Source organism: Gadus morhua, chromosome 6, assembly GCF_902167405.1.
Source record: "Gadus morhua chromosome 6, gadMor3.0, whole genome shotgun sequence".
NCBI lineage: Eukaryota > Metazoa > Chordata > Actinopteri > Gadiformes > Gadidae > Gadus > Gadus morhua.
In genome coordinates this window covers 26079866-26107206 of record NC_044053.1, presented here as the reverse complement: position 1 = coordinate 26107206, position 27341 = coordinate 26079866, and the positions used below count along the sequence as shown (strand labels likewise).

Genomic DNA, 27341 nt, shown 5'->3' with positions numbered 1-27341 from the left:
AGACAACTGATGCCTTGCCAGTTGAGGGGGTCTTTAATCTCTGTGTGAAACACATTAAGAACAGCGACAAGATGCCCGTTTCCACATGCACTCCTCTCTCCAGCATGGCAAATCACAGACTGAAGAGGATAGTGCGAAATAAACATGAAGTGACCTCGCGGGTCACTATGGGGTCACATAAACCTAACCTAATAAAAAAATAGCTCTCAAAACAAATACATGGATATATATCAAGACGTGCATAAAAGAAAAATAATAAATGAAAGGCATGAAAGGATTCCTGATGAATTATAACTTCCACCGGTTACAACTGCACTGATTTGTTTAGTCGGTCCTGAAACGTTGAATGGTTTGTGTGATATGTTGTTCTCTCTTCGTTGAAGGGCAGAGCAGATGGCAACCGTCCTGAGCCCTCCCAGAGACATCGCTGGGGCCGACCGCGCAGAGTTCTGGCGCTTACGGGGCCAGCAGGACGGTAGGAAGAATGACCTACTGAGGAGGAGCCAGGTGGAACAGAGTACCCTAAACACCCCGTACCCCACCTATGAGAAGGTGGTTCTCCGAGAAGGTAGGTGAATGATGACAACGTATCAGACCGTAGTCTTTCAGAGTGTAAGTGAAGAAGTAGAAATCTGTGCGATAACATTACAAATGAAACGTGGATATCTTAACGATTTTTGGATTGTGTTTCAGTGAATACTCTTGTTTCTGTGCGTTTCCGCAGCTGGTTTCAGGCGTCCTGTGGTGATATTCGGACCCATTGCTGACGCAGCTACCGAAAGGCTGGCCAAGGAAATGCCTGATCAGTTTGTTATTGCCAGTATGTTTCTTTTATTGTGTGCCTGCCAACATGAACTTCATTATCAAGAATAAAGAAAGAAAAGAAAAATAATTAAGCTCAAATAATAAGTAATAATAATAATAATAAGACATATTTTACTCCTGCTACTGTTCTACTGTTCATAGAAGCAAGTGCAAAGCACTAACATTCGCTAGGTTAACCCATTCCCCGTATACAACAAAGATAGCTAGGATAAGATGCTACCGAACAATGTAATTTTTCTATGTGTAGGAGATGTTGTATTTCTGTTGCTTCTTTGTCCCAAACCCTAGAAACAGAGCCTAAAGATGCGGGTCCCGTCAGGTCCTCAGGGGTGGTGCGACTCAACACCATCCGGCAGATCATCGAACAGGTGACCTACACCCTTAAACACGGACAGGTGCACTACACCCTTAAACACAGACAGGTGCACTACACCCTTAAACACAGACAGGTGACCTGCACCCTTAAACACAGACAGGTGCACTACACCCTTAAACAGACTGCTGAAGCTTGCAATGTGTTTATTTTAAGGAATTGCCCATCGGTGCTATAACGTTTGTATTACCGTGACTGCAAACCCTATAGCCTCTACTGTAACATGTTGCCTCTCTTTCAATCACCACTTTAAGAACAAGCACGCACTGTTAGATGTGACCCCGAAGGCGGTAAACACCCTGAACTACACCCAGTGGTACCCCATCGTCATCTTCCTCAACCCCGACAGCAAGCAGGGCGTCAAGCTGATGAGGCAGAGGGTGATGCCCCACTCCAGCCGCAGCGCCCGCAAGCTGTACTTGCAGGCACTCAAACTGAGGAAAACCTGCTCCAACCTGTTCACTGGTGGGTGTTACAGCCGACAAACACACTGAAGACCACTGATTCACTGGTGTTACAGCCGACACATACACTGGACATCACTGATTCCCTGTTGTTACAGTCTACACACTCACTGGACATTACTGATTCACTGGTGGGTGTTACAGCCTCCACACTCACTGGACATTACTTTTTCACTGGTGGGAGTTACAGCCTCCACACACACTGGACATCACTGATTCACTGGTGGGTGTTACAGCCTCCACACACACTGAACATCACTGATTGACTGCTTAATGTGTGAGCCTAAACACACGGTGTGCGGCACACATATATGTTTGAGGGCAGGGGCTTTGGACAAATTCTTGACTAATGATATGATACTAATATCAAATGGGCCCAACATGGAGTCTGACGATGCAGGGATGGAAATGGGACAGGGCTACAATATCAACACTAGATTGCTCCATAGACAGTAACAAAATAATTCATATAAAAAAGTTTTGAAGCCTAAAGATCACTACCCAGTTCATTAACAGGCACAGGCTTTTAGTCACTGGAAGGAGTACCTTAGTAGAAGGAGAGCATTTTGCTGTGCATCTCTTCACTTCTTCCACACTGTAGACTGGTGATCATATCAGGAACATCTTGAAGTTCTGGAGATAAATGTGCAACAAGTAGGCATGGCTGCTCATGGTGCATGATGCTTCATCAAGTGCCATGGGTGTGAACTACTGAAGCACAGCTTACACCATGAAGCTTCAGTTCAACCTCAAACATGGTCTATGGTCAGTGACTACTGACAGACTGAACGGCTCATGGAGGTCAACTGGTTATGCAGTCAGATGCAAAACAAAGGATCTGTAGAAGGACATGAGGACACATATTTCAGGAAGTCAAACACGTGTATTTTAGCTATTGTTTCCTGTTTCTTGTGTTGAATTTGAATGGCAAAGCATAATGTCTATGACGGTCTGGCCTCTCCATTCAGGAACCATCCATCTGAACTCAACCAACGATGCCTGGTACAGCACCCTGAAGGACGCCATCAGACAGCAGCAGATGCAGGGTGTCTGGGTGTCCGAAGGGAAGGTACATTCAGGGTTTAATTGCATATCATATTGATTAATATTATAATATATATGGATTCATTAAACACAGTTGACTGGCTCATGAATCGATTCATTTATTATGTTTTTTACTTTGTATCCTCAAGGATCCAGAAATATCTGAAATATAGTGAATATTACATATATTACATTACAACAATTTATTTGTTTTAAATGTGTGGTATTGTTCATGCCATAGCCTTTAACTACTGAATACTTTAAACTGATGATGCCGGATGGCTTTGCCTGAAGGCAAACAGAGACACAGAGCACTAGATATACTCAAACTATCTTTAGTTTGCAGCGTCAGATCGCTGTAATCCAGAGCATGATTATCTTTTGAATCTTGAATATCTTTCTAACTTTACCAAGGTAAAAACAAAATCGACTTTTAAACTGCATAAGCTACTATTGACAATGTGTGATTTTTTATAATTCACCACAGCCGCGGCATGCTGCAATGCTATTTGACTTGAAGTTCTTCAGGACTTAATTTGCTGGCAGTCATTATTCTTAAACACATAATTATTATTGGAGAATCTCACAACCCGGGCCAGCCACTAACATTGCCAAAATATTTTGACTATTTAATGTGTTCTGCTACCAACCCAAAATACATCTAAAATATATAAATATCAACATGTGGATAAATATTATATTAACACAAAACAAATCTAATAACTACAAAAAAGATATCTTGACGATAACACGTTTGCAGGTTTGCACACCTTAAACAATTTTTTGTTCCAATCTACTTTATGTAATCACTTTCCTTTTATTGGTATCTTTATGACCCCGCTAACGACGTCCTGATATAGATTATATTTGTGAGTTGTGCTATATATTTTAGCTTAATCTTCTTTTCTGCTCTCCTCTGTGCTTCTGCTGAATCGACTCTGTCTATCTGTCTGTGCGTCCATTATGTCAACCCAAGATCCATCATGTGTCTTCTTTTAGTTGGAGCGGATAGAGACTGAACTGGACTGCCCCGATGCGGAGCTTGTGTCCTACCTGTCCGGCATGACTGCAGACTACCTGAGTGTTGATGGCCAGCAAGTGGCCGACATCAGCGCTGACCGGGGGTCCTGTGTCCCCAGCCAGCCTGATGCAGATCTGTTAAGCCACCAGCCACCACTCACCTACATCTCACCCATTAGCCACGTGCTAGCCAAGGAGGTCAGTCAGCAACATATAAAAAACAGAAAAATTGCATACAGAGCAGGTTACCCTAGCTTTTTTTTTTGTCATGTGCATCCATTGATAAAATGACATAGACATTTATTTTTTCATCACAATTAGCTGAAAGGCCTTTTAAAAGATAACCAGTCTACACCAGAGGCTCCGTCCAAAAAGTGATTTGTGGGGGGAATTTTGTCCTCATTTATACGGGTTAAGTTCTGGATAAAACAAAGAAGATGCCGTTGCAGTGTTGAATAGTAAACACAAAACAAAACGCACTAGGTCAGACTAGTCCGCTGTAATGAAAGCGCCCTGGAGCATTCTGGCACACGATCTGTCTGACCATAGATTTATGATGGAAACGTGGAAAGGATAGAAGCGAATGTGTTTTAAAACACATTCAATGCCATGTTGGATGTACTTGAGACTTTCTTTAGGATAAGGTGAAATGGCAGCTGACTATAATTATTACAAATAGAATTGTAATGATTCATGTTGATTTATAATTTATAATTTCAACGCAAATATGGGAATTTGTATGCTATTCAAATGAGTATGACAGCTCATGTCATACATTGGGTTCACTGTAAGATTATTAAAAGAAATCTATAAAGTAGTAAATGATTGCAAATTTTTTGCCAAAAGCACAGTTGATTGCTGTAACGTGATCGCTTTGGGTATAACAATTTTCTGACTTCTATCATGCCCCTTCTCAGATCTGTACTGAGCTTTTCTGACTTTTCCTCTTATGGTGTTAAACAGCAGTTGTTGTATGCATAGTTTCTGCCACGATTGTTGTATATATATATTCAGGAGACCTGCAACTATTCTGAAGGAGCTGAAATATGAATCGATGTAAGTAAATACTTTTGCGCAGGTCTTCTATGGTTGCAGTCCAGACTTCGAAAGTTCTCCAAGTAAACTAGCCATTCTGGAAATTCCCAGCCACACACCTGTCGCACAACCAAATACCACACAGGTAAATAGATACAGAAATCACAGAGATATATACACATTTTGCTTACACATGCAATAATTTTCTGTCCCACACAGCCATGTTTCAACTGATCATGCCTCTCTAGGGTGCTTTAGATTATTTGTTACAAATGTAAATAAACATTCAACATTTGTATACATTTGACAATACATTTTTTTCAAGGAGGTTAGGTTAATATTTGTGACATTGATAAAGAAAGCTATTATTTTGAAGTGGCAATTATCCCTAATAAATAGATCAAATAATAAAGACTGAGTATTCAAATAAGACTAACTCCCTTTCTATCCGTTTTCAGGTGAAGTTGGCTCTAGGAGAAGAGGCTGAACTTGCATTACTTCCTAGCCACCCTCATCATTGCATACTTCAAAATATCCATCCTTCCGACAGTTCCCCGTACAAGTATATCTCCAGCAACGGAAGCAGCATCCCTGACTTTCACTCCTCTGCCCCCCTGGCTCCCTTCTCCTACCTGAAGTCTTCTCCGTTCAACTCACTAGGAAAGTCAGTCGTGGGCGTAGCACCCTCGGCCGTGGCCAGACGCTCTTCCATTCAGCAGGATGTCCCAAGACACCCCTCCATCACTATTGAGAACACAGGCACCGACACGGACCTTCAGCAGCAGGAGGAGGGGAAGAATGACGAGACGCGGTGCCTCATGGAGGAGCCCGTGACGCAGACCTTCCTGGGGAAGATCCAGGCTTTTGAGAGGATGGATCTCCTCGCCCGCACCCAGAGGATACATGAGCTACAGGAGGCCCGTAAAGCCAGAGTCAGTTACATTTACATTTACGGCAATTAGCAGACGATTTATCCAAAACGACTTACAATAAGTACATTTGTCAGAAGAAGGTGAAACAATATATCGCTGTATGTCCAGTAAGGATGTGCATAGAACCAAGTGCAAAGCATTAACAATCGCTGGGTTAACCCATTTAACCCATTCCCCGTATTCAACAAAGATAGCTAGGATAAGATGCTACACAACTAAGTACTTTAACTAAGTACGACATACAATAAGTGTGTACATTAAGTGCCAGGATGTACAACATACAATAAGTAAGGGGGTGGGAGGGGGTGGCTATGCCGAGTCTAGGTGAATTCTGAACAGGTGAGTCTTAAGTCTTTTGCGAAAGCTGCATGGTGAGCGACTCTGCGGTCCTGATATCGGCAGGGAGCTGGTTCAACCACTGTGGTGCCAAAACAGTTTGTGAGGGAGGGAGCAGTAGATGTACAGTTTAGAGAATATAGAGGGTGTTAGGCGTTTAGTGGTCAGGGAAAACTGTCAAAAGGATTGATACAAATTTAGACAATTATTAAAATGGCTACACCTTCTAGTTTGGCAGAAGGAAATTGATGATCAACCACTACTTGTCGATCAAAATGGTAATATCACTACAGCTATTGTGTATAGAAACTGTTAACTGTTAACTTAGGGTGGAAGTAGGCTATTTACTGTCTACATGATCAATTAGTTGAGATTGTTGCATTGATTATCAATTTCAAGCATTCGGCATGTTTCTCGAGCAAACAGATATTACATCTTAAAGGAGTTGTCATCAGGTATGCCAGGTAACTGATTTATTACTGCTAAACAAAACTGCTTATTAATTTTCCTATCTGCCACAGGAGATGGCTCAGAATCCCAAAGACATTTACTCTGTGCCTCTGAAGACCCCTAAGCTGGATTTGAACCCACAACAGCCTATATGGTAGGCCAACTGCTGTAGGACAGCTCTTGCAAAAATTGACCAGTGAGTGATTAAATGTTTTGTTTTGCTTTTCCGTTATGTCACTCCAGTCCACCTGGTATCCTTCCGCATGGCAGGAGATACTCTGAGGGAAGGACTCTAGATTAGTTCCCGGTGTGGGATGGTTCGAGGTACGACCGGCAACGCTGCCTTTCAGTGATGTAAGAGTAGTGCATGACGGCCCTGAGAAAGACATCCTGCTCCTCCCTGACAGAGGGGTGAACAGAGTCTGTTACAGGGAGTCTGTGTGCACTGAGGGCCTCACTATGACACTAGAGGGGGTGAACAGAGTCTGTTACAGGGAGTCCGAGTGCACTGAGGGCCTCAATATGACGCTAGAGGGGTGAGGGGTGAACAGAGTCTGTTACAGGGAGTCGGTGTGCACTGAGGGCCTCACTATGACACTAGAGGGGGTGAACAGAGTCCGTCACAGGGAGGGAGTCGGTGTGCACTGAGGGCATCACTATGACACTAGAGGGCTGCCCCTGTTTGACCAATCAACAGATCTAGATATATAGACATCTATATATCTATAGATAGAGATATCAATATAGCTGAATGGGCATGGTAGGTTAATTTCGTTTACACAAGGTGTAAACAAGGTGTAAAGTGTTCCAGATCTATGGTGCATAGAAGCTCATTCAACATGCTTTGTTGAAACCATGGGAACAGTGAGCAGGCCAGTCCTAGATGAACTGAATGGTCCAGTTGGCTCATAACACACAAGCAAATCAGAGATGTACTTTGGTCCTTTACAGTTTAGTGCTTCCGAAACTATTAGGGATATTCTGACCTTAGTTCCCTGGCAACGAGGAGGCCAGTGCAGTGATCTTACTGTGATCAGATTTCTCAGTCTTTGTAAAAACTATAGCAGCAGCATTCTGGATGAGTTGGAGTTGTCTTGTTTGGAAAGAAAACTGAACATATAATAAAGCTATTCTTAATGTTGTCTCGATAATGGCGGCTTCCGAAATACCCCTAAATGGGATGGTTCGGAAACCCTTCCATCGGAGGATACCATGTAGACTGCAGTGATTCAGTTGGTCAAATATCCGTCTGTACACTAGTGACCATGGTTGCTCACGTTTGCAGCCTTAGTTTTTAAAAGTTGCAGAGTGGGGTGTTTCAGTTTTCTGTGTATTCCCCCAGGTCCCCCTCTGAGCCTGAGCGACTGTCATCCTCACCCCTGAAGTTGTCTCATCCGGAGATCCATCACTTTCCCCAAATGGACATGGAAGACCAAGACAATTTTTGGCTGACTAAATCTGTCAAGCAAAATTATAATGCTGTAAATTCTCCCCATCATTTTCATTTCACGGAACTTTAGTGTTAGCATCAACCGAGCCACAGAGATACATGTAACCATTACATTTTAGAGAAACATCCTTATTAGTATATTACTATATAAATATTATACAGAACACAACAATTTTAAAGGTCCCATGGCATGCTACTTTAATATAGATATTAGTGGGCCCCTTGGAGAATTACAGCCACTACGAGCCAGTCGCACATTGAGCTTTCCCCAAACGCGCCGTTTCGGGGTCTGTAGCTTTAATGCAAATGAGGTGGAGAGAGGCGGGGGAGGAGGGTGGGAGTGGTGGGAGTGTGGCCCTGAGCAACTTGCGGCCACGGTACCATGCGCTCTGTTTACAATGGATGTATCGCAATGGCGAGGCGCACACAGCCTTTGGTCGTGTTCTGTAAATATTCTAGAACACTCCGGGTGCTCCGGCGACAGTCCTTGAGCTCTATATCTAAGTAATATCATATTATTCGTAGATATCTATATCATATAATAAATATTATCAAGGCCAAAAGCTCTGTGCGTCTCCAGACGATGTTATGAATCACAAACGACTGCGTCGGGTTCTCCGACGTCTCTGGTTCTTCCACTTCCACATCAATCTGAAGTAGACTGAACCGCGTGCTGCTGGCTGCCGGGCGGTGGTGCTTTGTGGTGCTGGTGCCTTGCGGCAGCGGGCGGCAGGCAGTGGGGATCAACGATGACTGAGTAACTCTAACTACAGCCTCATTGTGGAAATACCAGAGACGTCAAAGAACCGACGTGTTATGGGGGAAAATTCCAAAACGGCGTGTCTGAGCTTTGTTTTCCCAAAGGCGGAGCAGAATGCCTGGTGCTGGTTTTACGACCAACGAAATTTCTAGCTACTGGGGGTGCAAAGGCAGGCTAGGGGAACTCATATTAACGTTAGAAAACCTCAGAAAGTGTATTTTTAATGCCATGGGATCTTTAATGTACAGGATACCATAAAAAAAATAGGTATTATCACTAAATATTACTACCAAACTTATCAAGTTTGTGCTGTACATTTTTTAAACGCATATTTATTTTCAGTTTTCCAGCGCTTCATGTTTCTATGATATTTGTGATATTGTAAATGGTGAAATATGATATTTTAATTGTTTAAGGAAAACAATTTCATCTGAAACATGAGCTTGCTGCAGGTTTTATTTTCCCCTTTCCTATTATTCATATACTCTTGGTCTATATATCGCTGTCTAATGAAGGCCTCTGGGGAGAATTACAATATGAACATTGATCGCACAATATACCCCAGCATTTTGATGCTGAACAAAATATTTTCATTGCAGAAATATTAATCCAGTGCACTATCTAACCTATCTAATCTCATCTATGCCCAATATATTCTCAATTCATGTAACTTAATTTACCTTTCCTTATCCTATAGTAAGGTTGAAAATTTATAATGAATAATAAAACATATTGAAAAATCTTGAAAATTCTATTTCCCATTAAAGTCATGATCAGATATGATGGAATGAAATTGTTTAGTCATCTGCCTCTCAGAATAGCGTCAGTGTGTGTGTGTGTGTGTGTGTGTGTGTGTGTGTGTGTGTGTGTGTGTGTGTGTGTGTGTGTGTGTGTGTGTGTGTGTGTGTGTTTTGTGTCCAGGGGAATGCCCCTTTTTAGCTTGAGCCCCTGCCACACAAATTGTATCTGCACCGCACTGTAGAGATATTTATCAAATTAATAAAAGGGATTTATCAAAAGGGATAAGTCAATAATCAGTTTATTCGTTTTGCCTGGAGTTTCTCTTTAGCAGGCATGTATTTAAATTTTGAAGGAAATGTAACAGGAAGTGTCAGCCTGTGTAGTCTTAAACAAAGAGTGTAAATTACATATTTTCTCAGTTTAAACACATTTCAAGTATACCTCTTTCGCTCGGGAGCTTCAGATGTCCGAAGCCACAGATCTATGCCTCAGCCGAGCCCCCTAACTCTTTCCACAACCCCCTTCCTCTCGGACCCCTAACTCTGTCCACCACCCCCTTCCTCTCGGACCCCTAACTCTGTCCACAACCCCCTTCCTCTCGGACCCCTAACTCTGTCCACCACCCCCTTCCTCTCGGACCCCTAACTCTGTCCACCACCCCCTTCCTCTCGGACCCCTAACTCTGTCCACCACCCCCTTCCTCTCGGACCCCTAACTCTGTCCACAACCCCCTTCCTCTCGGACCCCTAACTCTGTCCACCACCCCCTTCCTCTCGGACCCCTAACTCTGTCCACAACCCCCTTCCTCTCGGACCCCTAACTCTGTCCACAACCCCTTCCACTCGGACCCCTAACTCTGTCCTCAACCCCCTTCCTCTCGGACCCCTAACTCTGTCCACAACCCCCTTGCTCTCGGACCCCTAACTCTGTCCACAACCCCCTTCCTCTAGGACCCCAAACTCTGTCCACAATCCCCCTGCTCTCTGACCTGACCTTGCTGGCCAGGGGGACCTTCAGGTCTTGTAACGCCTCCTTTGTGCAGGCCATCTTTTTCCATCTAGATTCCCTGACAGACAAACTGTGTTTGAATTACAACATTTATTCTATCGTCATTGTTTTTCTGCATTTTGTAGTAGTAGTATTTTAAAGATTGAAGAGTCCCTATATATCATTTTACGCTCAATATGATTCCTGGTTATGGTATTGATGAACTGTATTAAAGTGTATCATTCATTGCAGCTCTGACTGGACTCCTAACATCCCAGATGGTACTATGTAATAAACCATCTGGCTCAAATACAAAATGTGCTATTTGATTTCTGAAGTGCCTAACTAGCCATTCCAATCCCCCTACATATGAAGGGGAATTCCACCCGTAACAGTGTCCCGGTTATGTTTACATTACATTGCAAAATGGTTTTTTTGGTCTTTTTTGAGCGGCAGCCATGATAAAACCTGTTAGAATTTTCTTAATGCTAAGGAAAGGTTGCTTTCTTACTTGTCTCCTTTAGCATAGGTTACAACAGACCATCCTTTATGAAAAGAAAGGAGATAATGCCATCCCACGATTCCTTGCGGAAAGAGCAAGGAAGACCAATATAGTAAATATAACCGCAAGCGGTGATTAACGGGGTCCGAGCAAAATTAAAAGTCAAGAACAAACTAATGGAAGATACATAAACATAACATATAATTTGCATATTTAAGGAAAGATGTTCCACTTATAAACCTGAACTGCAGCCTCATTCATATGGTCAAAATGTCTATTGATAACCACACAACATCCAGAAAACTCAAAGCACACATTTCTCAAGTGAATTAAGGGCTTTCTTCAAAGCATATACCTGAAAAATCTTTGAAATTCTGGGGAAATTAAACATTTGTAGTCAAGAACACTAACGGAAGAAATATAAATATGATAGAGTTAATTATGAAGGAAAAATGGTGAATGAAGAAGAACGAAGAAGTTCCCCTTTAAGATTCTTGGAAACTAATGAGCCGGAATGTTGATTGCCTGATGAATTTCAGGTGCTGTTCAATGTTGTGTTTCTTAATTGAGTGTCGCCTTGTTCATAAAGCTCTAATCAGGATTCGAACTCAAAAGACTCAAAGTGCTTCACATATAAACATTGTCATACAATAAAATAAAATAATAGATAAGTAAAGGAAAACATATGCAAAGAAATGGGTAAAATAGAAAGTTAAAAAGGCATTTTAGTATTAAAATAGAAAATAAAGGCAAAGTTAAAAAAGCTTTTTAGAAAGTGCAATGTATTTAAGATTTAGCAGAAAGCTAAAGCAAACATAAAAGTCTTCAGTCTTGTTTTAAAGGTGCTCAGAGTTGGGGCAAGTCTTAAATCCTCTGGGAGTTTATTCCAGTATTTTTTGCATAGTAACTAAATCCTGCTTTCCCATGTTGCGTGTTTACTCTGGGGATGATTAACAGATTGGTCTCAGAGGATCTTAGTGGTCTAGAAGGCTTATGTAGTGGAAGCATATCAGTTAAATATTTTGGGCCTAGAAAATGTAACAGAGAAACAGAGTGCAGAGAAATGTAACATAAGGGTAATTTAATTAATATGATGAAAGAATTTTGAGTCCAGGTCAATCTAGTAAGGAGAAATAAGTCTAGTTCATAATTATTTTAAATAGCGCCAACTTTGGGTGCAGTACCACAATTTGGGTTTATGGGTAGTGGGGGGTATTGGTATCCACCTACTAATAGTCATATGCTTTTTTACGCAATAACAAATTGATCACATAAGAAAAATAGGGCTAACTGCTCCAAATTTATTGGCCAATATTTCTCAAATGGAACTAAATAAAACAAATTCTGTTCGATGATTTTTGTTGGGCTTGGTCTAAAGATTTTATTTTATTTTGGTGAATTTTTTGATTATTTTTGTAGCCTGTGAATTTTTTTAGCATGTTTAACTTAGCAGGGTTTTATAAATACATCTGATTCTAGAGAATAATGTTCTGAAAGAATTATGAGTCCAGGTCAATCGGGTGAGGAGAAATAAGCATAATTCATCATTTTTTACAATAGCGCCACCTTTGGGTGCAGTAACACGAATTTGGGTTTATGGGTTGTGGAGGTTATTGGTAACCGTCCCTGAAAATGTCAAGAGTTTTCGACTTATGGTATGGGCAGTAAGACTTTTACAGAATTTGAGAAAAAAAAAAACGTTACAGAAACAATAGGGGACCAAGCAGCTTCGCTCCTCGGACCCCTAATTAACCAGAAAATAAACAAATATGACCCCTTTAATGTGCATGTGTTCCCGGTCTTATGTCCAAGGACCTCCACATCAGGGTTGTTCAGTGCGCCTACAAACATGTAAAATGCCTGCCTACTATCCACTCAACCTGAGGATTTGTGCGCTAAACATGAAACATAGTTTTCCAATTTTATAGATATTAGTTTTGACGTCTTTGTATTTCCCAGCCGTTAGATGCCACAGACCAAATTGAATTGGAAAGCATATTCATGGGTCGATCGAGTCATGGATGGGTTGCTTTTATTCTTTAGACATTTACTAACTTACAATCATTTGAACAAAAACAAAAACGTGCAGAGAAATGTAACATAAGGGTGATTTAATGCATGGATAACTATATATGGATACTGCAATGTTTGCCTAAGTTGTGGCCTTCCTTATATTACGACACATCTGCCTCCCTTCAATTATTCAATCTTCCATCTCTGCTTCAAACTTAAAATGGCCTCCAATGTGTCTTCCTATCTCTGACTTAAAGGTACAATCAGGTTTGGTAAGCTTTGGAAAATAATTTTTTTTCAGTATAATAGGCACATTTCTACACTCAAGGCTCAGGCCTTGCATAGGACCAGGTTGAAACCAGAGTGAACACACGCATGTTACAATGTACACACCAAATAACACGATCACTCCACAGCACACTTTCTGATTGGGCTAACAACAACTATATTTGAATATGTCAATTTGCAATATTATTATGTGTAGATCTCAAACAAGGCTGCAGCCTTGGCCTCGTTACATAGCTTATCACTTAAACTAAAATAACTAGTACAGGTCCATCCATGGAATAATTTTAGGATGTTTTCTGCGACTTTCTCAACTTTCACGTTTGTTGTGATGTGTTTAGGAGGTCTGATGGTGGGTTGAGTGAAACGCAAAAACAAACAATATACCTGCCTAAAACCTAAAGTAGTGCCAAACAGTCAAATGTAGAAAGGTTGTTCCTGGGCAGTCAGCAGGCGATACACAGCTGCAGGCATAGTCTTCATGTGGATCTAAAGAAATGATAAAAAGATGATTGAAGTCCTGGGCAGTTGATATTCATTCATTTAAATTGCAACCATCCCCATTAGTTGTGATGGATACATGATCATGTGATGTAGATGCAATTTTTTTTTTGTTTATTATACAGACCATTCTGCTTTAAATGAATAAACTGTTTCTCTTCTGTTCTAAAACAAGTTAGAAACCCTACAACCAATGTTTAAAAGTATAATAGTGTATTTAAAATAAGTGTGTATTTAAAGTGTATTTGCAATAAATAAAAGGCACAGAAATAAATAAATAGATAAATAAGAAAGATTAATTAAAGTATATTAGTAATAATATATATAATCATATATGTATACATTTTTGCATGAGAAGTGTGTGTTTTGCCAACTGCTGCCAGGTGAGTCCTTTTGCATTAAAGATTGACTCAACACTAATGCGTGTGAAACTCGTCACCTCTCCCACTGCGGTGGACAGAATGTGTATCATCTTCTTCTGGGAGGTGGTGACCACACTCTGGCCGTTTATATCAATGATGCGGTGGCCGACCCTCACACCCCCTCGCTCAGCGATGCCACCCCGCATCAGACTGCAGATCTGCAGCAAGAGGTTCAGTGTTCAGGAGTTACACCAGCTAACTGATACCTCTGATTCTTCTCCTGTCTGGTTCGGTTATGACAGATGCAGCAAGAGACCAGGGGCAGGAAGTCAACCAGGGTCGCGGCGATCAAGACTATTCCTTAAAGTGTAATTCTGACGTAAATTTAACCCAGGGTCTTTGTTTTGGCATGAAAACCCATCAAATAAGCCCTCCAGATACCTTTTTCATTGAAAATCGAGTATTAAAGTTTCCCCGGCGCAATGTTTGGCGTCCATGGCTTGGCTTGGGGCATTGAGTTTTGCTTCCAAATCTGCATTTTTTAACCACTAATATTGCTAAAAGTAGCACCAAACCTCTGCAGTAGCATGACTATGGTCCCTACACGTAAAACAAATCACAAACAACTTAGTATGCAATCCCAGAGTTTATTTAAAAAGACAGTTTAAAAAGCATTACCGGTAGGTCCGTGTTTACAGGAAGTCCACACAAGTCGATTGCCGAATGCGCCGGAGTTCAGTTCAAGGAGGAAAGTTGGGTCGCCTTCTCCGGTGCTTGAGCTGTCCTTCACTCTATGCGTCTTCTGTCAACAACTTACATGCAAGTCCTTTAATTTACGTGTCAACACTTGCTATATATTATTTATAAATATAAATGATATAAAGATACATTTATGATAAAACTTTCCTCCTTGAACTGAACTCCGGCGCATTCGGTCACTTTATGCGTCAATCACGTGTGCAGTGCGTCTTCTGTCAACAACGTGCCATGCTTGATTGTAGCAAACAAATATTTTGTAACTGTAACTTAAATATGCAAGTCCTTTCATTTACGTGTCAACACTTGCTAGATATTATTTATAAATATAAATTTACATCAATTATAAATTCCATAACTTTCCTCCTTGAACTGAACTCCGGCGCATTAGGCAATCGACTTGTGTGGACTTCCTGTAAACACGAACCTACCGGTAATGCTTCTTAAAATGTATTTTTAAATAAACTCTGGGATTGCCAACTAAGTTGTTTGTGCTTCGTTTTATGTGTAGGGGCCCTAGTCATGCTACTGCAGAGGTTTTGTGCTATTTTTAACAATATTAGAGGTTAAAAAATGCAGATTTGGAAGCGTAACTCAATGCCCCAAGCCAATAACATGAAGGCCAAACATTGCGCCGGGCAAACTCTTATACTTGATTTTCAATGAAAAAGGTATCTGGAGGGCTTATTTGATTGGTTTTCATGGCAAAACAAAGACCCTGGGTTCAATTTTCGCCGGAATTACACTTTAATGGTACGCACTCTACCTGATGAACTACCTCTTTATGGCGTCATCTGAAATGTGAAATAATAATACCAATCATACTATCAATAATACCGGTCTCTATGTAATGATCTACAAACCTTCAAAAAGGTATAATCAACCTTAGGGGTAGTCTTATACCAACATCAAATTAGGTGGAATTACAAGCTAAATGAACTGGCTTCAATATTACATACAATGCCATTCTGGACACTAAATCCCAGCTGGTAGCGCTGGTCTGGTCGTCTGATGAGGACGGTGGTCACTGGGGGACAGCTCACGATGCTCATCTTCACCCGGGTCTCGTTCTTTAAGCCCTGCAGTGCAATCAACTAATTGGTCAAATAGTTCAAATATGAAGAGATGTTTTCTTTTTAATAAAAAACATTAACCCTCAAGGGAAAACCAATAACTTATTTTGATGAAAAGTGATGTAGCGGGTTCCATAGTACTAGTATTGATTGATCCTTGTCCAAATTAATGTTTTTGACCCGTTGTCCAAGTCAGAGAATTTAACACCTAGGATACAATGTAAAATATAGATTTAAAAGCCCTCTATGGGATGGGCAGAACGATTAATTTCCAGGAATCAGTTCTTTCAGTTCTGTTCACTATCATGATTCGTTTGTTTGCTTCGTTTGTTTGATTTGTTCGTTAAGTCAGTTGGCAGGGCTCCAGAGTGCACCTAATTTGGGCGCACATGCGCCTAGAATTCGGGGTAGTGCGACCAAATATTTTATTTGGGCGCACCGGTGCGACTGAAAATGTATCTGGTATAATTATTATTATTTTATTTTTTTAGAGAGCAGTCTATTCATAATATTGTAATAACCACGGAAGAGGCAGTGAATGAAGTATTGATTAGACAGCGATTTATTAGATACCTAATAAACCGTTGGAACACGCAAGACCGGTTACGATAGCAACACCGGTAAACAAACCCGGAAAGCCCAATCCAGGGGCCTGTACTACGAAGCTCGATTAGAGGGTTAGCGAGGTATGTTGAGCTGAAAGCCTGGGTTAGCTGTACCATGAAAGTCGATCTCTTTAAGCATCGCTGTATCACCATTGGTGACTTACGCTCGCAACCAAACCTGGTCGGGAGCAGCTTTTCAGCGAGTCTACCCGGAGATCGGCTACTTATATCGGCGTGCGCAGCTTCCTAGCCCCTCCTCCGATAATGCCGTCACCATTTGTGGGTGTTCCCATGGACCTCGGCGCACCTATCGTACAGGCGTCTCTCCGGAGACAGAGGGTTTTTCGGGACAGAACCGATCCCTTGGCATTCCCTCAACAACTCAAAACTTGGGTGCACCATAAATACGTGTTGGTGCACCCAAATAGAAAATGTAGGCGCACCAGTGCACCCAAGGAAAAAGTTAGTCTGGAGCCCTGAGTTGGGTATAAGTATTGGGTGCGCCCGCAAATTAAGGCTTCTTCACAGCCTGCCCTACCATAAGGTTACTGTCAGCGGTCGAAACGCCAGCCGTAATTGAGCTGCGCCAAGCCGCACCGAATCGAACCGCACCGCGCGGTGGAAACGGGTGGGAATAAAACAGATGCGGTGCGCTCGGAAATAAAAAAAAAAACGAATTTCTGTAGCATTGGCCTATACGACGCAGTTCGACCATTTCCATGGTAGGTAAAACAATACTTTATTAAAGCATGCAGTTGCGTTGTAGAACAAAATAAAAAGAAAACGCATAAAGTGCATGATATTGAAGCCTACAGCGATCGTTAGTTAACTTGTGTGGCGGTGCCTTGTCATTTGTTTATCCATGTGCCATGGCAACGCGATTGCTACCAGCTGTAGTACTCTCATTGGCTGAATCTTTGAGAACGTTTTAGACTCAATCAATATAAGGGCGCGGGGAGACGGAGCTCTGTTTGTTTGTATATTTTATTGGCGTGACCATATCTTTGTTTTATGTTAAAAAAGAAAAAAGAATCAAAGAATCAGTTCTCTTGTTCTGGAAATCAGTTCTCGACGTTCACCTTCGGGATTCGTTCATTGTGAACAAATCGTTCGCGACCGATCCATCCCTAGTTAAATGCATGAACACGTCACCTGGTATTGGCCGTTATGGGTCAAATCAACCCTTCAGTCTCCACCTCCTCCCTCAACCTAAATGTAGCTATTGAACCAATGTAGATATTCATGTATTACTGTTCCAATCTAATCTCTGATCCAGAAGTCATACTTGATGATAGAGATGGTTAATGCAGAACTCATGGGGAAGCCTGGGATGGAGGCCAAGAACTACAAGGGGTGGAGGTATACCTTGTTTCAGGTTTCTGTATTCTATACCTTAATGATGCTGTACTCTATACCTTAATGATGCTCTATTCTATATCTTAATGAGGCTGCACTCTATATCTTAATGATGCTCTATTCTGTACCTTAATGATGCTGTACTCTATACTTTAATGATGCTGAAGTCTATACCTTAATGATGCTCTATTCTATACCTTAATGATGCTGTACTCTATACTTCAATGATGCTGTACTCTATACCTTAATGATGCTGAACTATATACCTTAATGATGCTGTACTCTATACATTAATGATGCTCTGTTCTATACCGTAATGATGCTGTACTCTATACCTTAATGATGCTCTATTCTATACCTTAATGATGCTGTACTCTATACTTTAATGATGCTGAAGTCTATACCTTAATGATGCTCTATTCTATACCTTAATGATGCTGTACTCTATACTTCAATGATGCTGTACTCTATACCTTAATGATGCTGAACTCTATACCTTAATGATGCTCTATTCTATACCTTAATGATGCTGAACTCTATACCTAAATGATGCTGAACTCTATACCTAAATGATGCTCTATCCAACTTTAAAGATAATGTACTCTATACTTCAATGATGCTCTACTCTATACCTTAGTGATGCTCTATTATATACCTTAATGATGCTGTACTCTATACCTTAATGAAGCTCTATTCTATACCTTAATGATGCTGTACTCTATACTTCAATGATGCTCTATTCTATACCTTAATGATGCTGAACTCTATACCTAAATGATGCTGAACTCTATACCTAAATGATGCTCTATTCTATACCTTAAAGATGCTGTACTCTATACTTCAATGTTGCTCTATTCTATACCTTAATGATGCTGTACTCTATACCTTAATGATGCTCTATTCTATACCTTAATGATGCTGTACTCTATACTTCAATGATGCTGTACTCTTTACCTTAATGATGCTGAACTCTATACCTTAATGATGCTCTATTCTATACCTTAATGATGCTGTATTCTATACATTAATGATGCTTTACTCTATACCTTAATGATACTATCTATCTACCTTAATGATGCTCTGGCAGGTGGCTAGGGGCAGTCCCACTAGACTGGTTGAATTGACAGACATAAGCTGGTCTCCAATGTTGATGGCACCAGACTTCTCTGCTGGCCCAGCATGCAACAGGTTAGCAATGATGACAGTGGGCAGGATGGAGCCCCAGCCACTCTCTACAATGACCACGCCCAGTATCTCCCCCTTAGCTTTCTCTATACATACCTGCGGAGAACAGAGAGTAAGAATGGTCAGAATACCTTTGCCTACATGCAATACTGTAAAAGTGAAATAATGAATGAATTCAAATTAATTAGTGGTGAGGATGCATATTGCCCCCAACAGAATACCGCCCCTCACCCCTCCTTTTCCTAAGACTACAGTGGCATGTAGTCTTAGGTGGCCTGTATTGTGTAGGGTGCAAGTAGGTATTTTTGCATGCAAAAACAGAAATTGTTGTCCTGATAATAAAAAAGAAAAATTTCTTACTAAACGCCTGCGAATATATCAGTTAGCCAATAGCAATGGGTTATCTTTGTCCTCATCACCATGGTCACTGTTTTTGTTGTACGATGTGTTGGTCATTACTTTTTATAGTTTATTAAACTTTCTCAGCACACAATCCTGTTATTGCATCCATAGTGGAAAACTATATTCATAGTCCGATAATTATTGCTGTCTGTTATATATAAATGTTAACACATACAAACAGGTACACAGGGTATACAAAGCTACACCAGGCAGGAAGTTTAGACACTTACATCTTTGCAGTTCTCAGACTTGGAGAAGTGAATGAGGTCATCGTTGTACATGTCCTTGGTCTTAAGCAGCTTACTGTATTCCTTCTGACTCAGATCCTCTGGGTTGATGCCATTAGCCCTCAAGAATTCCTGGTAGGCCACACTAAAGGCCTGTCCAATGGCCTGGGCTATGAACTGGGCCTGATAATTAAGTGGCAATTAGCATCATCCTCATAATCTACTTTATGCATAATGACATTAGTCTCTCAAGACAGATCAAAAGTATTTCAACCAATCCCTACCAAGTGCTAATGAAAATATATCCCCTCGGAAGCTTAACCGCGGCAGGAGATTGTAATGAATAACACTGTGTCGTAATTGGTCGACATAACATTGATCCAGGGCTGGATTTCTGGATTCGGTTACTTGGCTGTCTCGTCCACCTTCAGACACTACAATAGCATTAATCACCTTAAAGGGGTGCCAGCACAGTCTACTTTCTGATACAAGGGATAAATGCAATCAGTGATGCTGACTCTGCTAAAAAACCTACCTCTTCAATCTCTCATGTGGCTCCTAGGAGAGTATGTCAGCTCTCTTTACAGCTCTGCTAGCACTAGCAAACTCTAGCTGCCAATACAGGTACTGTACTAGATTAGAGGTCCCCTAAATGTTTCCTTTCCACCCTGCACCATATGACCATCATTCTGTCCCCCCCCCCCCTACCAAACAGCCATCAGCTTACTCCCCAGCCAGCACCTCATCACCATGGATAATAAGGATTGTACTTAGAATGTTTGCTTGTGATACTACTTTGTATGTCAAGTATGGCAGCCATTGCAAACTAAGCTAATCTTCTCAAGGTTTTTTCTTGCCCTCTGGATATGGCCTTTGAGATTTACTACAAATAAAATTGACTTGACTTGAATGAACTGCCTCATAACTGCTTGAATCATGTTGTGTTTGGAAAATCACGTACGTCACGTAAAAAACAGGCTATTTGCATAATAAATTCTGGAATTGCATTCTCCATCCAACTATTCTACGTATTCTTTACGGCATAGTTTCTGTTCCAGACTATGAATCTTTCACAACACACATTTGAAGCATTTCTCTCGCATAATATATTGATATTATGGAATACTTATAGTAAAGAATAGTAAAGCTTGACAGCTCCCCTTTAATGAGGATATTAGAAAATATGCAATATTTTTTGAAGGAATAGGAAGTTAAACTCACGTCCTCAGATTCAAACACATGGCAGATCATCTTGTATTGGAAACTGTTGCTTTGGTCACTGGCTGAGGTCTCCACATTGTCCTGGGTGTCTGGTCTGGACACACGACGGCGCGCCATTAAAACCACAATGTCCCCGATGTCAGTGATGTAGGTAATGGATTGTAGGGGGTGGTCAATCATGACCTCCTGGCAGGCAGACAAAGAACCACATGTTGGCTAGTACACGGTAGTCTAGATTGAAAACCTTGTTTTGGTCGTTTATTATGCCTTTTTACTGAAATGGTAGGATCATATTTCCAAAATATAACAAAAATAAGTTATGAATCCATATTGTATTATTATTAAAAAGGAATAATTATTAGCAACAATTGCATTGTCATTTAAAATGTTTACATGTATGTATATATATGTATGTATATTTAGTTTTTTGTTTACATGTATGTATATATATGTATGTATATTTAGTTTTTTTGCTTACAATTGCCATGTTTCAAATAAACGATCTAATTCCTGATTTATATTTTGACAAATCTTATTTTCACATTTGTCAACCAGATGTTTCCCTGACAACGCATAAACCATATACTCAAAGTGCTTGAATATTTTAATTTCAGCTGATTAAGTTGGTAGAACTAATAATATTATGGATGAAAGTAACTAATATGTAATCATTGACAGTGGTTGAAGCGGTGAAATGGTGGTGAGCAACTAGGCCATGCCACGGCCACCCCCCAGCCCATCATGTCCAATAACAGGATACCCCGTCATGGTTTAATCCTTACATAAATGTACTTCAACCCTCCAACATTTTAGGGCCTGATGACACCATTTTCAACACCTGCCTTAATTATCTAACTAAACTAAATGAATAAGCGAGCAGTTCATTTTATTTGACACAATTTGCTTCAGTTGTTGATTGCTGTATATTCTACAATTGGATTAGTTCTGTATATGTTTGAATTGATATCCACACTTATTTGGAATTGACTGTATTATTGGAATTTACACTGTATGATTTACAATAATCTAAATGGTGGTGGCCTAATTAATTCATGATGGTAAACATTATTTGATATGCCATGTCACAGAATGGTTGGTTGAGATTGGACTTAAACATGCAACCCATTGTCATGAGTCTGAAACCACTACACTGTTACCATACCACTACACTACATGGAAATGTAGACTACCAAGGGCAGATTAGAGTAAATTTTGAAAAATAGATGTCTTCCGTACGTTGGGGTATGGTGAGCTTGGTCGGTGTGGTAATTTGGCATTGGTTTGCTTTAAAACTGAAACAATCACCAACCATGTTTCTAAAGCATACTTTGTCAAAACCCATTGTCAAAACACAAGACACAAAAATCAAGACGTTTGCGAAATGACGTGTGTACCGCTTTAAGGATCAGCCTGCCCTGGAGAAAGGCAGCAGTTCAGAAAGGCAAGTTAAAATAAATGCATCCAATATTCAGATATAGACTTAAAATTTGGCATAGGTATACTATGGAACATACTCTTAATATCTATATTCGACAGCTAAGCCGACGTGTTTGACTCAATGTTATAGCTGTTTACATTGGAGATATTCATATATTTCTTTAAGATGCATATCCCTGCCGGCTATGGCCTTATTGCTATGAATTTAACACCATATACTCCCAGAGTCACCTAGTACATATGTGACAAGTTTGCAGCTTTTACCACTTTGGGTGTGGGTGTTTGATCAAGTTGTAGCCATTGCATTAAGTCCAAATGGTCTGAGCGTATGGGTTGCGACAAATGGTGCATGTATAACAAGTTTCATGCATATGTGCACATTGAACCGTCCTAATGGTAATGGCAGACTGTTGAACTGCTGAACTTCCAGGCCTTGTTATAGTGCCACCTTCGTGTTATTCTATCCCATCTTTTGATTCCCTTACTAATTCTACGAGATCTACAAGCCTTTTTTATATTTTTTGGAACCAAACAGTGAGGTTAAAAATAATAATAATACTTACGAGTACAATAGGGTTCCTGCGTTTTCGTAGTACCCCTACAAATATCACTAGGATTGCAACCAGTCCCATAAGGCACCTCACGCATTGCACAACAATAACAAAAGGTATCTAGAGATACTCGTTGAATACCTCATGATACAAATTTAAAAAAGTTTACCTGTGTGTCCGCACTGAGCACTTTGATCCTCTGCGTAGAGATGAAGAGATCTACCTCGGACATTTCCTCAGAACTACTCTCAGTGGCCTGCCACACGCACACACACACACACACACACACACACACACACACACACACACACACACACACACACACACACACACACACACGCGCGCGCACACACACACACACACACACACACACACACACACACACACACACACACACACACACACACACACACACACACACACACACACACACACACACACAAACATACACTAATTGATTAAATGCAGAGTGTGTAATTGATTGAATGCAGAGGATTGATGAAATTTGGCATGATGATGGAATAAACCAATCGACACCCCAATCAGTTTTGGCGCGCCTCAAACTAAACCATACTAAATGTGATATTCACTTAAACTACAATTACCATCATCATCATATATATAAATGTATATATATGAATTGGTACTTTCACCTTAACACGCCTGACAGCTTCCTGGGCCTGCGTCATCCGCATATTCTTGGACGGTGTCTTCTCTGAGAGCAGCTGCGTGCATCCCAGGTAGTTTGCAGCAAAGACAACCCCGCTCATCAAGTCGTCTGGATCACACGGACCTGGAACTACACGGTGTTATGACACGGAGGAGGGAAAAATCAAGACACTGAAATTAAGCATGGTTTGGGTAGTTGCAAAAAAGACAAGGCATACTATTTAGGGGGACAGCCCTCTGTGGTTTGTTCCTTACACAGGCCTATATAACATGGCATGATAAACTTGACACTAGTTTTTTGGGGGGAAATTCCTCAGCGTACCAGCAAATAGCGCCAGTTTGAGAACCAATGATGATAAAGCACTCACCTTCCACAAATTTTGGAAATGATGCAAGGCTTCTCCTAGTCTATATAGAAGAGCAGAAGGGCAATACTGGTAAGTGCACATGATCCTCTCAATAGTCTATGTAAATTCTGTAAAGATCCAATGAAGGCAGTCCATGCACAGGCACCATGGACAAACACACACACACACACCTCATTAGGAGGAGACTCATAGCCGGGGTCCTGCAGGAGTTGCTTACTCGAGCACTCAGCCTCGGAGGGTGAGGCTGAGATAGATCCTGGAGGCTGTATGGTGAGTGAAAAGACTGAATAAATATAGGATACGTCCCTTTTTATGTCTACTATTATCAGAAAATATTAACATATATTTAATATTCCACTAATAGACGAAAATAGATACATATTTTTTTATAGTCTAATAATATAGGACAATATATAAATATTTTAAAGTATACTATTAGAGGACAATATATACATCTCATTTAATCGTCTGCTAGTAGAGGACCATAGATACATCTCATTTTATAGTCCACTTATAGAGGACAATACATAAATCTCTTTTAATAGTCCAGTAATAAAGGACAATAGATATATCTGTATATCTGCATATCTATGTCTACTAATAGATATTTTTTACTCATGCAAAAGGTTGAGAAGAAAAAGTGACATGGAGGATCACAAGATTGACTCCTACATGCTGTTACATCACATTCATGGAGCTGCAGTCGCATGGTGTAATAGAAATGTGAGCGAGTGAGCTCATGTTGCCAGGCATGCCACATGATACACGACGCTTCCCTGGAAAATGAGTCCCAGGTGACCGATACGCTGTGTTCTCCACTGCAGTGGTGCTTCCAATGTTATGGTAATCATTATCACCAGACAAACCCTTGAAACTGAAGACTTTAAACAAATGTATATATAAGTTAATTTCACTTAAAGGTGATGTGAGCGTCACTCTCTCCCTACGTTTGCCTTTGGAGTTTTGCATTCTATGCACTTGTGATTGACAGGCAAGACCGATACCTCAAAGCCATTAGGGAGGAGATCACCTGATTGGTCAGGAATAAGCAGGGAGCTGTCTGGAAATCTAAATTACCTGATAGAGCCCAGGAAACATTCAACCAGGACAGACATTTCCAAGAACATTTCACTCATGAATACCCGACAGATTGCTATGGCATTTCAGCAACAGACTCTCTCGATACAGCTCTTAAATCATACTCATTAAGACTCCATTTTCTTAGCCAGTCGAAAGTCACAATCTTCCATTAATTCCTTTGAATCCTTCACCCCTGCATTCCAATCTGTTTCTATTATAATGTTCTCTCCTCTCAACATTATAATTTGAACACATAAAAAACTTTCAAAATTGCCAAATACACCAAAGGATAATTCCTCTTGATGTTGACACAAATTCAAATAATGATATAGACTGACTGATTAAATTATTATTGTCCAAACCTCATCTTGCCAGTGCTGTTCCAAATGAATTGGCTCTTTTGTAACTTGCTGCTCATTTTGCTTGTCCATCTGGTACATCCAAAAGTTCTCCATTCCTTTTGAAAGACCGGTTTCTGTGGTCCAAAGTATCAGCAGTTGTGACTATTTTTAAGTTCTTAGAGACGAGGGAGCATCTGTTAGAACAGAAGCAATTCCTGATCACTGGTTGAAACAGGTAGACAGATGGCTGTTTACTCAGGTGACATACACAGGTATCAGACTTCATTGTGGTGTCTGTAACCGAACTGTGTCTGCTGCTGGGAACATATTTAGTTAAATCCTTTTCTATCATATCTCCTTTTAACAGTGGAATTATCAAAGTTATCCAATTGTTAATGTATAGAGAATTTTAACCCTCTTGATAACATGCTGTTATGACAACATGTGTTTTCAATAAGCTTATGGTCAAGTAATTAGAGCCTTGTCCATCTTTAAATTATTGAACCACCCTTCTTGTGTGATTTCCCTCATTAACGCTGAATAAGTAATGAATAAGGCCCTGAAAATACAATTGATCTATTCATTATAATTCCAATGGAAACATTTGATGAAAGGGATCATCTAGTTGGCTTTTACATCCATTAGACAATCCAGAATATTCTGCTCTAACATTTTGTTGTGTTGTGCGAAAGAATGCACAAAGTATATAGCACTAAATAGTGCTTTTGAGAAGAATGGTATTTTACACATGAATGTCATGGAAAACGATTGGATGTACCGGCTATTCTAACATATAATTTAAATAAGGACAAATACTGAAATAAATAATAATGAAACATATCATTGTATTGTAAGTACTCTAAACAATGCAAACTAAAAACCTCTAAATGTTGGATATGCTGGCATGGATGACATGGCCATTTTGTATTCAAATGAATTTGAGTTTTCCGGTTGCTTGGGTATTTCTTGGGTGTGAAATTTTGTTTATTTTGTATCGCATGATTTGTGGCTGGCTATGTAATGTTTGAACAATGTCCACAAAATAATAATCTGGTCACTATATCAAATGGACATGTTTCTGTTGAAGCTTATGTTTGACTTGGCAGTCATGGCTCTTTGAATCGTTGCAATGATAGGATAGTTTAGGTGCATGATGGGTCACGTTTTATTCCTTTGACCTTCTGGATATTATTTCCTATAGACATGAATATGGTCAGGTTCCTTTGACCTTTTTGTGGCAATTTCATGTTAATGGTGAGACATGAATAGGAATTCATAAAATGTTAATCAGGCCCTTGGCTGAGAGAATGGTCTAAAATAAGTCCTCTAGTCACATTCTGCATTGTACATTGTCCTTCTTTTGAATGCACACTTCTTTTGAATGCAGCATTGTGAGTATAGTTAGTTACTTATTAAGAGGAATCTTGATATTGGCCTCTATTATATGCATACAGCCATTCAATATGGTCCAACTTCTCTCTTTAGTCTGACATGCCCTCTTTACCGTGCTGCTGGTGCATAATTGGGATGGAGGGATACGATTTAACACAATAATATCATTAGTTTTAATTGAGTTTATTTGACAATTGCATGGTTGAAACGTAAATTCACCATTAATTGAACACCAAGGATAACACAAATAAGAGTTATTCCCATTGTGGTCCAGGTTGTATTAGTAATAGTAGTAGTAGATGTTGCTGAAGGTGTTAATGATCAGTCATGCTTTCCAGACATGGCAAGGATTTACCAACTAGACCAACAGAGTTGAATCAGAAAAAGGCCACACCAAATGACTCATGCAAAAAGCTTTACATGTTGAAGAACTGTAAGTCTTCTGTAAGGGGTTTGTGCACATTTACTCAGTGTGTGTGTGTGTGTGTGTGTGTGTGTGTGTGTGTGTGTGTGCGTGCGTGCGTGCGTGCGTGCGTGCGTGCGTGTGTGTGTGTGTGTGTGTGTGTGTGTGTGTGTGTGTGTGTGTGTGTGTGTGCGT

The 27341-nt window shown here is 40.4% G+C and overlaps 2 protein-coding genes across 3 annotated transcripts in view; one reads left to right on the top strand and one right to left on the bottom strand.

Annotated features, from left to right (window-relative positions):
• The window catches only part of LOC115545965 (tight junction protein ZO-2), a 34004-nt gene extending 25859 nt beyond the window's left edge, over nt 1-8145 (top strand). Inside the window, exons 14-23 of one of the 2 annotated variants that reach the window (XM_030359505.1) lie at nt 384-568; nt 725-820; nt 1114-1193; nt 1453-1663; nt 2631-2731; nt 3706-3924; nt 4805-4906; nt 5220-5693; nt 6551-6633; nt 7822-8145. In XM_030359505.1, coding sequence (XP_030215365.1) covers nt 384-568; nt 725-820; nt 1114-1193; nt 1453-1663; nt 2631-2731; nt 3706-3924; nt 4805-4906; nt 5220-5693; nt 6551-6633; nt 7822-7999 — 1729 coding nt within the window. In that variant the 3' untranslated portion in view covers nt 8000-8145. Of the gene's footprint in view, nt 1-383; nt 569-724; nt 821-1113; nt 1194-1452; nt 1664-2630; nt 2732-3705; nt 3925-4804; nt 4907-5219; nt 5694-6550; nt 6676-7821 lie in introns of both variants that reach the window. The other variant, XM_030359506.1, reaches the window with a different exon arrangement.
• A 4789-nt stretch (nt 8146-12934) lies between these two features.
• Nucleotides 12935-25586, bottom strand: apba1a (amyloid beta (A4) precursor protein-binding, family A, member 1a). The gene is made up of 11 exons (XM_030357678.1): nt 25373-25586; nt 24101-24193; nt 23931-23970; nt 23547-23692; nt 23063-23149; nt 20906-21091; nt 19688-19867; nt 18939-19151; nt 15796-15915; nt 14158-14298; nt 12935-13706 (listed from the first exon to the last, which is right to left on the bottom strand). The coding sequence occupies exons 1-11, from the start codon at nt 25463-25465 to the stop codon at nt 13635-13637; spliced, it is 1371 nt and encodes a 456-aa protein (XP_030213538.1). The 5' UTR covers nt 25466-25586; the 3' UTR covers nt 12935-13634.
• Nucleotides 25587-27341: the final 1755 nt, after the last annotated feature.